Source organism: Sus scrofa, chromosome 6, assembly GCF_054392235.1.
Source record: "Sus scrofa isolate SSC_HxYL_T2T_F1_AM1 chromosome 6, Sscrofa_HxYL_maternal_Yorkshire_Landrace_v2.0, whole genome shotgun sequence".
NCBI lineage: Eukaryota > Metazoa > Chordata > Mammalia > Artiodactyla > Suidae > Sus > Sus scrofa.
The window spans coordinates 77,045,135-77,060,053 of record NC_139388.1 but is presented as its reverse complement, the minus strand read 5'-3'; the positions used below and the strand labels follow the sequence as shown (position 1 = coordinate 77,060,053).

Sequence of the window (14,919 nt, the reverse complement as noted above, 5' to 3'; positions counted from 1 at the left end):
CAGACTCGAACGCCTAGCCACCTTCTTGGCCTGTCCAGTGATATCAGGTAGGCACCTTGAACTTAACATGCCCAAGGTGCCCTCCAAAGCTGCTCCTCCTGGAGTCCCCTTCTCGGAAATGACAACTTCCATCCTGCCAGGGCCGGGACCAGTGACCCAGGCGGGCGGGGCGAACAGCAGCCAGCACAAAACCCAGCCCTGGCGGATGGGAAGCTAAGGAAGACCCAGGGTGCAGGGCTGGCCCAGAATGTGCTTCCCGGGCGCAAGGGGAAGGCTGCGTGGGACTGCGAAGGCTGTAATCCATTTGGCATTTGTCATTGGCGATGGTTCTAGAGTCTATGGGACAGCAAGAAACCAAAAGGAAACAACATGTTTGGAAGTCAACAGAGTATTTTTATTCCACAGGAAGAAAAATAACGACTCTGACATAAGAACCAGATCCAAGAGTCTCAACAGACTGGTGATTGTCAGGGTGCTCACGTGGTGGAGACCCAGATACTTTATGCTCAGAGTTTTATCAAGCAGCTACTAGGATATTTTGAGGCACAGATGATGCTTAAAAACAAAGGGGCCCAGGAGCCTTCCGAACCCCGAGGTGAGTCCCCACTGTGCGGTGAGGTGCTTTGCTGTGTCTCGGTCGGCAGCCAGCGGGCCCGGGGTGTGAGAAGCTGTGGCCTCAGACCAGCCCCTCCAGAGGGCGAAGCAAAGCAGCTGCAGCCAGGCAGCGCCACGGCCGGCTATGCTGGGTCAGGGAATCAACCTGGCTTTGCTTTCTGCCTGCCCAATTTCCCCTTATTCCCTGGCTAGCTAAATACCCCAATTGTTTATTTTTTTAGCTGTCACCGCAGCATGTGGGCCAGGGATCAAACTCAAGCCACAGCAGTGACCTGAGCGGCTGCAGTGACAACATCGGGTTTTTAACCCACTGAGCCGCCAGGGAACTCTGTAAGTACCCATTTAAAAAGGAACAGGGCAATTAGGAGCCAGAGCCATGGCCTGCATCCTCCAAAGCTTCGGATTTTCCCCTGGAAAACCAGGAAAACATGTCCAGGCCCCTGAAACCTCATGACCACGCCTGGCAGGAGGGCCCCACCGGCACAGGGAGCTTGAGAGCTCTGAGTTGGCCCTCCAACCCCCGGCCCTGTTGGCCTGTGGATCCCATGTCAATGTCTGCCTCTTCTAAGGTGCAAACGGCCAAGAGGGGTCCTGCAATCGGGACAGGAGTGACTGTTTGGAGAGCTGATTGAGTTTAGAGAGGAGGTGGGAGAAAGGCATGAGAACACTCCTCTGGAAGCTTCCTGGAAGCTCCATTCCACAGCGCAGCCCTCAACCAGCTTCCTGCGGGCAGAGCTGCAGAGAATACCAGTTGCTACTGGGGGCCGAACACAGGCTGTCTTGGTCATATGCCAACTTGAAATTCCTCCTCCATCCAACAGAAATTCCGAGTGACTTCATTCCGGAAGGTGACAGAAGGCTCACGGACGCAAACAGTCCAGCCTTCTGAGAATCCCATCTTTAAGAGATGGTGATCTCAGGCAGTGGGTTACTGATGACAAGACCCACAAGCCAAGCTTGTGGGGTGCAGGGCGGGGTCGGGGGGGGAACTCGAGGGCTGGTGAGGAAGAGGAGAGACCTATAGGAGCAGCAGCTGGCATCGTGGCTGCGGCCCAGCAACTGCCCCCTCGCCAAGTGACCAAGAACACCCCCAACCCTTGGAAGGCTGGGTTTCCACGGTGTGACCCACGAACAGAGTTCAGTGAAGACTGTCCTTGGAGTTCCAGATGGTCCTGGAAAACACTGTTTAGCCAGACACTAAGCACTGTGTTAAAGCTCCCTTCCTGCTTCTTTGAAAATACACACACACACACACACACACACACACACACACACACACAAACACACACATAAACACACGGAGAGGGGCAAGAAAGACAGGGGAGCTTCATCTGTGTCTTAGAAGGACTTGGGTCATGAGTTACAAACACCAAAACCTTCCACACATCTGCTGGCCCCCTGAGTCCTTTCAGAGCTCAGCTACAGGTGACATGGTTGTAGAAATTGATTTGATTTATTAAAATAAAAGTCGAAATTTTAAATTTAAAAATCACAAGGCTAGTCATTCCTTCTAAAGTGAGCACCCCCCCACCCCCCTGCCCACCCGCACACCTGGCTGTTCCTGATGGAAAAGAGAAACAACAAAAACAAGACCCGGGAAGGCCCTCGCTCTTCCGTCTCATCCCAGTGGTACCACTGAGACACGGTTCCCGGGCTGTGGCGCTGGGGGTCTGCCTGCGGCTTTGTGAAAAGGAAGGCGGTCCTAGGGCCTTTCTTGCCACTGCTGCTCAGGAGGGAGAACATTCTGGATTTTTGATACATTTGTGGATTTTTGATTTGTTAAGCAGTTCGATGGGTTTTTTTTTTTTTTCCTTCTGAGTTACCAGAACCTACCATTTCAAACCGACTTCTGTGATAACAACTCAAGAAACACGTTAAGGCTGGTGTGCGTGGAAAGTGAACACAGCCCCAAGCTATACCTCAGAGTGGCAAGACTAGTCAGAAGAGAGCCAAAGAGACAGGCCGCTAAAAAATAATCTGTGACACGCTGAGAACTATCTTTAAAACGGGGTGACAATTCAATAAAAGCCGTGTCTGGGCTGGCCCCTTCCGCCTCGTGGAGGGCCAGCTCTGGGTGTGGACACTCTGGTGCACGGCTCTGTCCTGGCGAGGCAGGCTCCAAGGGCACCTGCCCCTCACCACCGACCCCGGGACTGTGAACGCTGGTTCCCACAGCTGGACGGAACATTCTGCCACTTGCCAGAGTCCCTTTTCACAGACAGGACCCTGAAGTAGATGTGCAGGATCAGTGCAATAGAAGACCCAATATAATTGTATATGACTTTACAGTTACCAAACCTTTACACGCATCACAGGCCCTGGTCGGAAACGCTCATAGGTATTTACAAACACCCAGTTGTACATATATACACGTTAACAAAATACGGGGTGATCTAAAATTAGAGTCATCTCAGGACGCTTTTTTTTTTAAACGTTATTTAACCAATGACTTTGAAAAAGTACCTCCCCATAATCTAAAGTAATCCCCTGCCCACAAATTCATACCGTTTGCACCCCCCTCATCAGGATTTACCTTCCCTGGTTTCCTGATAGCAGCCCCAACCTTACTCTGGTTTCCTCTCATCGAAGCCAAGCCCTCGGGCCTCTCTCCTCCTGAGTGGTCTGGGGTCTGCGTCCGGGGGCAGCCCTCCAGCAGCTGGCCTTTCTCAGGAGTCCAGCTCCAGCTGCTCCTGGTTTTCACTGAGTCTCAGCATGAGTTGCTGCTCATAGTAAAGGCTCTTTGCGTAGTTTATTTCTTGTGATAACTTGACAGCGAGGACCTCTGATTTCACGTGGACCTGAAGAAAAGAAGGGAATGAGGAATCTGCCCCCGAGGTGGGAAGCCAGGCAGAGTCACAGGACCCCGGGCTTTGCCATTCACCCCGGCAGCAGCTCCCAGCCTGGCCGCGGGTCAGGACGGCAAGGGTGTGCCTTTAACAAACAGATTCCCAGGGCCCCACTCCTAGTTAATGTCGACTTGAGGTCTGGGGTGGATCCCTGGAGTCCGTATCTTTAATCTATTCCCCAGGTGACTGTGTAGCCAACCCACCAACACCTGACCTTTGGGACTCCCTGTGACCGAGAAGCAGTTTCAGCTCCAAGGTGAGGAGCAGCCGAGGTGAGATTAAGGGTGAGAACAAAGAGCGGGGAGTCGAATCTGAAGTCGGGTCAAAGCACACAAATGCCTCAAGGGCTTTCTCATCAAGACGGTCCCTTGCCTTGAAAGGGCAAAGGTGCAGCCGAGCAAGGCTCCCCACCCCCAAAAGGAACTTGTGGACATACTCAGACTTTTTGGGTGTTAACACAATTAACCTACCACCCTACCCCAAGCCAGGGACCCCAGGGGAGCCTGCACAAGCCAAACCAAACCCAAGCACATTCCTGGCAGGGAGAAGGTCATGGGACAGAGGCCCACGAAGGCTGGCTGCTACTTCTGAGCTGCACAAAGACTGAGACAGGCAGAGCCACTTTGAAGGGCCCATTGTTCTCAAATACAGGCCTGAAAATCCCGGTGTACCAGGTGAGAAGCGTGCAGTGTGGGCCACACAGCCTTGAGCAAGTCACCTGTCCTCACCAAGCCTCCCTCCCCGTCAAGTGGGGACAATAACGGTACAACATTAAATAAGTACTTAGAATCCAGCCTGGCACATGGCACGCCCTCAGTGAATCTTGGTTATTAGCTGGAACGTTAATATTTAAAGGTCCTGTTATAACAATATCTTGTACCCTTTGAAGGCAAAGTATAAGTTTTATTTATACATATTTATTGGGCTTTTAACCTGGGTAGGAGCCTATGCTAGACATTGCTTCTTTGAGCAGAAAACTGATTTCCAACTGCTGCGTAGGGGAAACAATGAAGAAACTAAAGTCTGCTCTAACACCTCCTTAGACCCAGTGCGCCCCAGAGTCCCATTTTAGGAATAAAACCTGCATGCATCCCATCACCTGGTCCTGATAACTGCTTACAGCAGGTATTCCTGCCCACGCTACCTGGACAGGTAACTGAGGCCCAGGTGTGGCGCCGCCTGCCCGCCCGGGGCCCTTGGTGGTGGGGCTGGGAGGCTGGCATCGCTCCAGGAGCACACATGGGGCGCCTTCTGCGCACACTCGGGACTTGGCCGGACCCGGGGCCTCGGGAGCGCCCGGCCTCGGCCTGAAGTGCTGCGAAGGTTTTCCCACCGTAAGCCGGGCGGAGGGTGCTGGGAACTCGGGCCAGGGCACGCTCACCATCGGCTTCTGGTGGGAAGGGCCGGGGATGGCCACGCCGCTGCTCGAGTTCACGGCTTTCTTGGTCACCTGCACGTACACCTTCCCGTGGTCTTTGGAGACGAGGCAGTGATAGAGGTCGTCGTACTTGACCTCGAGGAAGACGGCCTCTCGGTCGACGTAGTCTCCGCTTCTCAGGAAGTAGACGGCCTTGGAGGAGATGAGCACGCAGTAGCTGTCCACGTTCTCCACGGCTATGAAGCTGCGGACGGAGAGGGCCGTGAGGCGGAGGCCCCGCTCACCAGACACTCAACCTCGAACCCAGCCTCCCTCACTCCCCACACCTTGGGCAGGCGGTCCGCTCACTCTGAGCCGCCTCTCCTTGTTTGTAAATCAGCAAGAAAAGTGACCGTGGCCTCTCCGGGCGGCTGAGAGGCCGGGGTATAAAGCCCACGGCCCTTGGACAGGGGTTCCACAAACACCACTAACTGCGTCCATGAGGGACCGCGTTTTATGGCCTTTACACAAACCAAGGCTCAGGGAAAAGTGTAACCGCGCGCCATCGGGCAGAAGAGAGGAAGGGCGCACGGCGCTAAGTGCAGACTGAAGGAGCCGCTGAGAAGGGTGCCCCAGGGTGGCGGAGGGGCAGAGGGGGCAGGGGTGATGGAGGCGGGGAGGGGGCGGTATAAACGGTCCGCAAACTGGATGACGTGGGAGCACGGCTCGCGCTCTCCATTTGCACACCTGTGTCTACTTCCTTTTTGTCCCAGTTCTAATAAGAGGTCGCCGGTCTCAGCGAAACACCTCCAGGGACAGGGGGCTGACAGGAGACCCGCACTGTGCTCTGAGAACTGCCACAGTTTGCGCCACGGTGCTTTCTTCAGTAAAGCTGTAATCTCCATGTGCCTAACTCACAGTCATCACTTCGAGGGGCTTTGGGCCACTCAGGGGAAAAAACCTCTTCTTCCTGGACACCCGGACTTAAGGTGGGAATTTGTGTGCGTCAAACCTCTCAGCCTGGCCAGTGGATGGAGAGCAGTGACCCCGGAAAACCCTCCAGGACGGCTCTCCCAGGCCTGGCTGCCTGCGCACATCTTGCGACAGCCTTCCACGACGGGGAAGCCACGTCGGGGGACAGCGAAGGAGAGCGGATGACTACAAGGATGCTAACAGCTGACTGTCACGCCCCGGCCCCCTGGGACTTGATGTCCTAGAGGAATTTCCACACGGCAGTTGCTGGGAGCCAAGGCTCCCCTGGAACGGCTCGGGCCGGGTCCCAGGGCAGCTTTGTTCCCACTCAGCAGTTGCAAAGTTCTGAGGGGATGGAGCAGGCCCGCCTGCTGCTGCGGGACAGGCTGGTTCTCTTTCAGCTCCAAGCGCAGGCCAGGCCCCCCCTCTTCTCTGCTTAGAGCCCCCCGGCCCCCGGCCCGCTCAGAACATACCGCAGGTCGTCTTCCCCAGCCTGAGTTCCAGTTCCCTGGGCAGCGTCCCCAGAAACCCTCTAGCTCCGCCCCCACCTCTGAATGCGTCGCTGCTTACCTGCAAGAGCACTGCCAAGCACCTGTTTGTTCTCTTTTTGCTTCCTGGATGGGTATTCAGCACTCTGACTAAGCTGATGTAAGGGTGGGGGCCACACCCCACACCCCCGAGTCAGCACCCGCGGAGTTGGCCACCTCCTCAGTACTCAGTAAAAACCCGCCTGGTTCCAGGTGCCATTTTAATTATAGCCTCGCATGACAAAAATTGGGGTTTATTGTTCTATTCCAATTGGTTGGCAAGGCCAAGAATGTAGTCTTGTGAAATCTCAATGCCCAAATTAGAAGTGCCGGGCAGCTTTGGGTGTCCAGGCCACTGAGCACAGAAGCTCCCCTCCCAGGCTCTGACAGTACCAGAGGGGCAGCGGTTTCCCTTCAAGAGACCAAATGGAATCTGAAATAGCTGGTCCAGGGGACGCAAAGGTGACAGAGAGAGACAGACAGACACAGGGATGGCACAGAGAGAAAGCGTCACATGGCAGCTGCAACTTGCTGGGCAACTAGCTTAAAAATGGAAAATGGCCCACAGCTTCTCAGCACAGGTGGGCCGGGTGCATGGCTACTGAGGCCGTGACAGGCCGCAAAGGAGACCCCCCCCCCAAGTTGGCCACCAACACTGGGGTGAGAGCAGGACGTGCATAAACAATGCAGTGGAGCCGGTTCTCTGTCCTCTAGCAGCACAGGATGGGGTGCTTCTCCTCCACACCCGTGCCCCCGCTGTCGCCATGTCGCTGTCCAGCACAGCCTCTAAAAGGGTCACGGCCTTTCCATCCAGGCAGCTGCTCTCGCACCGGGGCTGAGTGGCCGACATCATCAGTGCCCTCTCCACCCTGGACCGCTTTCATAGGCTTGAAAATAGACTCGTTTCCAAGAGGCCGCAGATGGCGCAAGTCCTCCATCAGCCACAACAGCTTCTGTTCCGGGAGGGAGGAAGAAGGCAGGTGCCTTGGAGCTGGGATGCTCTACGGAAAGGTGCCTGCATGAGCAGCCAGGGAGACCCACCAGGCTGGACTGGCTGCTGTCTTTGTGGCTCTGTTTCTTTACATAGAGATGATACTACCTGCCAGACTCCATCACAAAGTCAATAAATCCATGGTCAAAATTCAAAGTCCAAGGACTGCATGACCATTAGAGAAACGAGGGGAGAGGAGCAGTCTGTGAACATGCACAGGGCTCTATTCTGTGAGCCCAGGGGCCCCACACCCTGAAGCTCAGACAGGTGGTACCGTTTGGACATTTATAGGAAATGTTCTAGTCTTTTCAAATCAGAAGCAGATCAGAGCCAAGGATATAACCAAGAGGAGGGAGACAGTGAGGTCTCAGTGGGAGGGCCAGGGTCCGAGCAAAAACTAAGCAAACAGCTGTCTCTTCATTTTCCTCCTGACACCACCCAGCACTCCCGTGACCAATGACCAAGGCTTGGCACTTCACCATAGAATACTTTTTTAAAAAATGAAATCTGGAAACCAAGAATAAGTAACACTGAGCTCTGGATTATGGGTCCCTCCTGTATAAGGAAGGCCAATCCCAAACTCATCACTCAGAGAGGAACCAAATGCCGGGGTGACGAGAGGCCAGCTCAAAGCAGTGCTCAGGGCATCCCTGTGCGTTTCCCTCCCTGCCTGGCCGACCCTGAAGGAGGCTTTCATCTGCTTTGCTTGAGGGGCTCAGGGTTTTGCCACCAGAACCGCGGTGGCCGTGGCTGCACACGAGTTGAGTCTAGACATGGGGTTTCTGCTCTTCATCCCCTGAATCCCCAACCTTCACACAGGGCTGCTCTTGGCCCGAGAGGGAGGGACCATTGCCAGCCCTCGTGGGAGGACACAGAGGAGGAAAGCCACGTGGTCTCAGCTGGCTCCTGAGTGCATCCTTCTACCCTCTGACCTATTATGAACTCAAGAGGGAGGAAGAATGAAAAAATGTGGCCTGAGACACAAAGCAGCTGGATAAGCTGCACCCTTCAAATATGGAAAACTAGAGAAGCCACCCGCTGTTCCACAAACACTGTAAATGATTCTATAAGAAACAGGATTTTTAGACTTTGGCTAGAAGATTTACTTACAATATCCAAAACCATGAACCATGGGGCTTTATCATCAATACCATCGGCCTTATCAAAACAGCTCAACCCCTTGCTCTGTGGCAGGTGGTAACGTGCCACTGGAATGCAGCAATCCCAGGTGCCCCTTGGCTCGGCCCGTCACTCACTAGCCACGTGGCGTGGCTCAGAGCAGCCCTGCCACCACGTGTAGAGCAAGGATCACCGTATTTACTCTATGGGGCCACTGTGACCATGAGAACCGATCTCCACACCCAACACAGAAAAGATGCTTGAACAATGGTGCCTATTGTTATGTCTTTCCTCTGTGGAGAAGAGATGCCAAGTTATCCGGATCCTGTGAGGAAGGGCCTCGTGCAAGTCTGCAAATCCGCATTTCAGCAGGATGGAGAAAGCAGTATCCCTCTGAGAGGCTGCAAGGCAACAGGTTCAGGACAAATCAGTCTCCTTGGGGAGAGAGAAATCTGCCCGAGGTTCCAATGACCCATCTTGTTTCTTTTCTTTTACAGGCACACCCACAGCATATGGAAGTTTCCGGGCTAGGGGTCGAATCGGAACTGCAACTGCAGGCCGACGCCACAGCCACACAACACCAGATCTGAGCTGCATCCGCAACCAACACCAAAGCTTGCAGCGACACTGGATCCTTAACCCACTGAGCGAGGCCAGGGATTGAACTGACAGCCCCATGGAGACTATGTCAGGCCTTTAACCTGCTTAGCCAGAATGGGGACTCCTCAACGACCCCTTTTAATCTGATTGCTTTTTTTTCCTCCCACTCTTTTATTTTTTGCTTTATTATTTTATATATCTATATTTTTTGCACTCTGTAGACATTTCAAAATCAGAAGAGCCCCTTTCTAGAACAGACTCCTCCCCTGCTGTCACCCCTCCAAGTCCATGCGTGACCCCACATCTGTGAGCCTGGTGTCCTGCAGAGCGTCTCGGCACACGCATCCCCGGGGTCCCTCACACCCAGCACCGCCTCTCGAATCTGCTCCTCCGGCGCCTTCAGCTCCAGCCGGCTCTTCACTCCGCCTGTACTGAGCGCCTTTCTGCTGCACTTTCTGGTCCCCTCCTCCTCCTTACCATCATCCTGCCCTCAGGCCTGGCCACCTGAGACCATCCCAGGTCAGACCTGGACCACTCCGGGGGCCTCCTATCTACTTTCCTGCCTGCGGTCCTTGCAGCTCTGATCCATCTCTCTGCTACTGTCAAGGTTACATTTTTCATGTCATTTTGAGGGGGAGCCTCTGCAAAAATCTCACCGCTGCTACCAGGGTTGTACACTGAGTGTGCAAACCTGGCCTCGGAACCCACCTTTCCGACCCCCATTCCCCCCCCCCCCGCCACATGCGTGCTGCCACCACCCCCGACTAACCTGCCACCCTCCGGAAATGTCGCTAACACTCCCGCCCCCACCCTTTGCCCGAACTCTTCTCTGAGGCCGCGCCTCCCTCTCCTCTCTCCTTGGCTTCTACCTCCTCATCCTGCAGGACCAGCTCAATTATCCATAGCCTTCCCTCACTCTCCAGGCACAAATCAATCACTTGCCCTCGTGGGCTCCGAACACATATTTTTAAAGCAATCACATGTTTACAGATGGTTGGTAACATAGCCTGCTTCCCTTGCTAGACCGTGAACCTGTCCTGGCACAGAGCAGGATTCAGTAAGTTCATGGGTTAGGTAGTCTCAGAAAATAGCAATGCATTTATGTTGCGGGGTCCGGTGGAATTTACCAGGGCACAAGTGACTTTGGGTGTTGGGTGTTTATTTTACCCAGTGGTAAAGCTAAAAAAATTCTCCTGGAAGTTTTCATTTATCTTATTAAAGACTTAGCAAGCCATCAGTGTTCCTTCCTCCCTGCCTTCTCTTTTCTTTCCTTCCTCTCTCTCATCCCTTCCTTCCTTCTTCTTCTTCTTTTTTTTTTTTTTGTCTTTCTGCCATTTCTAAGGCCGCTCCCTTGGCATATGGAGGTTCCCGGGCTAGGGGTCGAATCGGAGCTGTAGCCACCAGCCTATGCCAGAGCCACAGCAACGCGGGATCCGAGCCGCGTCTGCAACCTACACCACAGCTCATGGCAACGCCGGATCCCCAACCCACTGAGCGAGGCCAGGGATCAAACCTGCAACCTCATGGTTCCTAGTCGGATTCACTAACCACTGAGCCACGACGGGAACTCCCCTTCTTCTCTTTTTAGCTAAAGTGCAGCTGATGTACAAGGTTGTGTGAACTTCAAGGGAACAGCAAAGACACGCCATTAGCTCTTCTGTGAAGAGCCAGATAAATGACCAAGTGAAAGTTGTCATTTACGGGTCTATGGAAGAACGTCCAATTTCCCAAGGGTCAGTGTTTATTAAGAGAATATTTCCTGGTTTAGTAAATGGAAGCCAATAGATTCTATCCCACTCCTCAAAAGTTCGGGTCTTTTGCTTTTGTTTTGAGACTACAAATGTTACTTTAAGGTTTTTATTTACAATGATATGCTATTAGGATCAGCTAAAGGAATGCCCTCGTCGTAGTGGTTAAGGACACCGCTGGGGCTTCAGTTTGACCCCTGGCTCAGGAACTTTCACATGCCATGGGTGGTCAAAAAATAAAAGAGGAGTTCCCGTCGTGGCGCAGTGGTTAACGAATCCGACTAGGAACCATGAGGTTGCGGGTTCGGTCCCTGCCCTTGCTCAGTGGGTTAACGATCCGGCGTTGCCGTGAGCTGTGGTGTAGGTTGCAGACGCGGCTCGGATCCTGCGTTGCTGTGGCTCTGGCGTAGGCCGGTGGCTACAGCTCCGATTCAACCCCTAGCCTGGGAACCTCCATATGCCGCGGGAGCGGCCCAAGAAATAGCAACAACAACAACAACAAAAGACAAAAAAAAAGACAAAAAAAAAAAAAAAAAAAAAAAGAAATAGAATCAACCCGTGCTCAGAAAAAAATTCTGATTTCTATCTCTAGCTGCAATTTCTCAAGGATAGACAAGATACAAAATACCGCAAATGGTATGTTTACAAAGGGGGCAAGAAGGGAGAATTTTACTTTTGATTTTCTTTCTTTCTGTACTCTGAATTTTGCTAACTGTGCACATGAGTTTATTCCATCAGAAAGAGAAAGGACTAATCTGGCTAGTGGATTTATAGGCTATTTTTATTTTCCTTTTCATACTTTTCCATGTTAAGAAAAAAAGATCTCAACAAAGACAAAAGAAAAAGAGGGGAGTAGCCTCCAAAAGATGGAAACAGTGCGTAACCCAAAGGGACCGGGGACCTGCCCGGCTCAGCTGAGATCCAGCGACCCAGGGACCCAATGGAATCTTCCAAGATACTGACTAGACTCAAGTGGCCTCACAGTGGTGACCTTCAAGTTTTGCCAAAAGGCAAACACCACCTTCAAGGTCTCTCACAGGAACCCTGCCATGTGGAGCCACTTCCCAGGTCTTGCTGCCCCTCAAGGGTTTTTAGCTGTTGCTGGTAATTCATCCCTTTTCCTTTTATCTGTAAATATACCAGCATATTTCTCTAAAGGATTAGCTCTCTTGTCAGCACAGTCACGATACTAAAAAATAATTAGTAATTAAAAATTTCAAACATCTAAAAAGGCTCCCAATTTGCAATTAGAACAGGAGCTCTGAACTTTTTGTGGATCCAGGACCCCCACTATGGCATTCTGGGGAGACCCATGATCCTTTCTAAGAATAATGCTCCTTTTAAATGTATAAAATAAAACATTTAGGTTGACATGGGAAATCAATTCTGTGTAAATACATTTATCAAAATATTACTTAAGGAGTTCCATTGTGGAGCAGGGGAAATGAATCCAACTAGGAGGTTGTGGGTTCAATCCCTGGCCTTGCTCAGTGGGTTAGGGATCCTGTGTTGCTGTGGCTGTGGTGTAGGCTGGCAGCTGTAGCTCTGACTGGACCCCTAGCCTGGGAACCTCCATATGCTGCAGGTGCAGCCCCAAAAAGCAAAAAAAAAAAAAAAAAAAAAAAAAAAAAAAAATTACTTAACATTTTGATAGAGTACTTTTTTAAATGGCCTCACCCATGGCATATGGAAGTTCCCAAGCCAGGGATTGAACTGCAACAATGCTGGCTCCTTTAAGCCACTGCGCTGGGTGGGGGATCAAACCCATACTTCTGCAGCAACCCACACTGCTGCAGTCAGATTCCTGACCCACTGGGCCACAGCAGAACTCCCTAGAAGCTGCTGCTTTTTTTTTTTTTTTTTTTTTTTTTGTCTTTTGTCTTTTTAGGGCCATGGTCACGGCATATGAAAGGTCACAGCTGCAGTAACTCAGGATCCGAGCCATGTCTGTGACCTACACCACAGCTCACGGCAATGCCAGATCCTTAACCCACTGAGCAAGGCCAGGGATCAAATCCATGTCTTCATGGATCCTAGTTGGGTTTGTTAACCACTGAGCCACGATGGGAACTCCCCCTAAAAGCTGCTTTATTAAAGCATTAAATAACATCTTTAAAAAACCCTCATAAACGTAATTTCCTAAAACTACATTTAAAAAATATAATCTAGGTGTCAAGTAAGGAGTATGTTAGGGCAGCTACTTAGGCCATACGCATAAGCGACTTTTCTGGAAAGGTAAGATGCCGCTCTAGTGCTTACATGGCCAGTATGTAGCTTGGTCTGTGATGGTGTATTAGAAATAAAACAGGTAATTTTTTCTTTTTTTAGGGAAAATGAGGTTTCCAGCTACAGCTTAGACACTAGTTTTAGAGAAAATTATTAATTTAGTCAGATAGGACAAATTCCACTTTAATATCATCTTATCAGGATACTATTTTAGAGCCCAAATTAAGAAAAATGGAAAGCCATGGCCATTTTGCAACATATCAGAGAAATATTTGATTCATTTGAAACGGAAGCCTTTTCAGCTGGCCAGACTTATATCATACGTCAGTAGCTATCTTTTGAATATTAATTAATTAAATAAAATAAAAAATTAAATGCAACTTGATCTGGGAGAACAAAGTTGAAGTAACCATGGCACCAGGGACTTTGTGGGGTTTTCACTACATCAGGAAGTAATTACACAGTATTTTCCTGAAGTGAAACAGTGAGTCTAACTGGAAAAAAATGTGGAAACATTTAGTTAGAACAGTAGAGCAAGGTATTAAAGACCTTTTAAGGGGTTAACTCTGCAGGAAAATATGCAAATAATTAGGTCTTTAAACATGTTTTTAATTACAACTCTAGGATAAAAGTCAGAGGTATAATATGGCACTCCTGCACTTTTCCTGAGAACCTCGTTCTTGCCAATGACCAAGACCCAGTGCTCACGTCGCCGTGAGGACCCAGCCTGACAACCCGAGGTTACTTCGGAGAACCATTTGCCAGGTTTCCCGGTGACTTCTTCGCTGTTCCGTGGGGAAGGCCGTGGTCACGGGTCCCCTTCCACATTCGCTGGCAAGATTGAACCCACTAACTTGGGTAGAGTCACATGGTTTTCATCTTTAGCATCAAAAGTCCCTCATGCCAGTATCTCTTCCATGTTCATACGAACTTCAAGAGTTTCATGAACTCTTTTTTACGGACTTCATTTTGATTCCAGCTCTCAGCTTTCCATGGCTCTGTTTTCAGTGCAGGCCATTCCACTGGGAGCTGTGCTACACAGCTTCTCCCTGGGTTTTTGGCATATGCCATTTGATTGAAAATGAATTTCACAAGGACCAGAGATGGTTCGCCTTGAATAGGGTGAGTCGGGGAGAAAATTAAAAGTACAATGTACGGTAACTATCCAACAATCATTCATTCAACAAATGTTCGCTGAGTGCTTAGTATATGCCAGGCACTGTTCCATGTACTGAGGATTCTTCAGTGAGTGGAACAGAGAAAAAGTCCAGCCCTCGTCAAGCTGCCATTCTAGCAGACTCTGCACCAGGCCTTGCTGGACCTGAGGAACGACTCTCTGGGCTTCTGATCCAGAGGCTGAAAGTTTCATCAACAGAGTAGTATAAAGGGTGGCCACGGCAGCAATCCTTAGCCCAAGGCGGCCCCACATAAAGTCCTCCCTGAAGTGAAGTGCTGGCGATCCTGGGTATTGGATTCATGGCCAGAGACAAAGAGGGCAGACAGATATATGCTCTGGGCAGAATTATACCCCCCCCCCAAATTCCCTGTTGAAGCCCTCACCCCAGTGTGACTATCTGAAGTAAGGGACTGACTGAGGTCACGTGAGGTCATAAGAGTGGGGCCCTGAGGCCACAGGATTAGTGTCCTTAGAGGAGACACCAGAGATCTTGCTCACGTGAGGATCCAGCCAGAAGGCAGCCTGCAAGCCAGGAGGAGAGCTTTCGCCAGGAACCAAATCAGCTGGTGCCCTGATCTTGGAATTCCCAGTCTCAAGACTATGAGAAGTAATTTTTGGTTCTTTAAGCCACTTAGCCTATGGCATTTCATTACAGCAGGTTGAGCTGACTAGGGCATCATTAAGAGACTTTCCAGAAACACTGCAGGGAGTCTCCAGGAAGATGTCATCCTATGCAGCAGG

At 51.1% G+C, this 14,919-nt stretch overlaps 1 protein-coding gene and 1 non-coding gene across 21 annotated transcripts in view; both read right to left on the bottom strand.

Annotated features, from left to right (window-relative positions):
* Positions 1–372: 372 nt before the first annotated feature.
* The window catches only part of VPS13D (vacuolar protein sorting 13 homolog D), a 256,641-nt gene continuing 242,094 nt past the window's right edge, over positions 373–14,919 (bottom strand). For 13 of the 20 annotated variants that reach the window (XR_002344909.2, XR_014807070.1, XR_014807065.1 and 10 more), the window contains 2 exons: positions 4,843–5,083; positions 2,050–3,413 (listed from right to left, as the gene is read on the bottom strand). Coding sequence is in view for 6 of the 20 variants with exons in the window: in XM_021095374.2 (XP_020951033.1) it covers positions 3,282–3,413; positions 4,843–5,083 (373 nt within the window). In the remaining 14 variants the exon portion in view is untranslated. Of the gene's footprint in view, positions 1,798–2,049; positions 3,414–4,842; positions 5,084–14,919 lie in introns of those variants that run through there. The other 7 variants (XR_002344906.2, XR_014807064.1, XR_014807062.1 and 4 more) reach the window with 1 other exon arrangement.
* LOC146402563 (small nucleolar RNA ACA59) lies at positions 4,559–4,707 on the bottom strand. The gene has a single exon (XR_014808768.1). It is a non-coding gene; the product is annotated as a small nucleolar RNA ACA59 (small nucleolar RNA).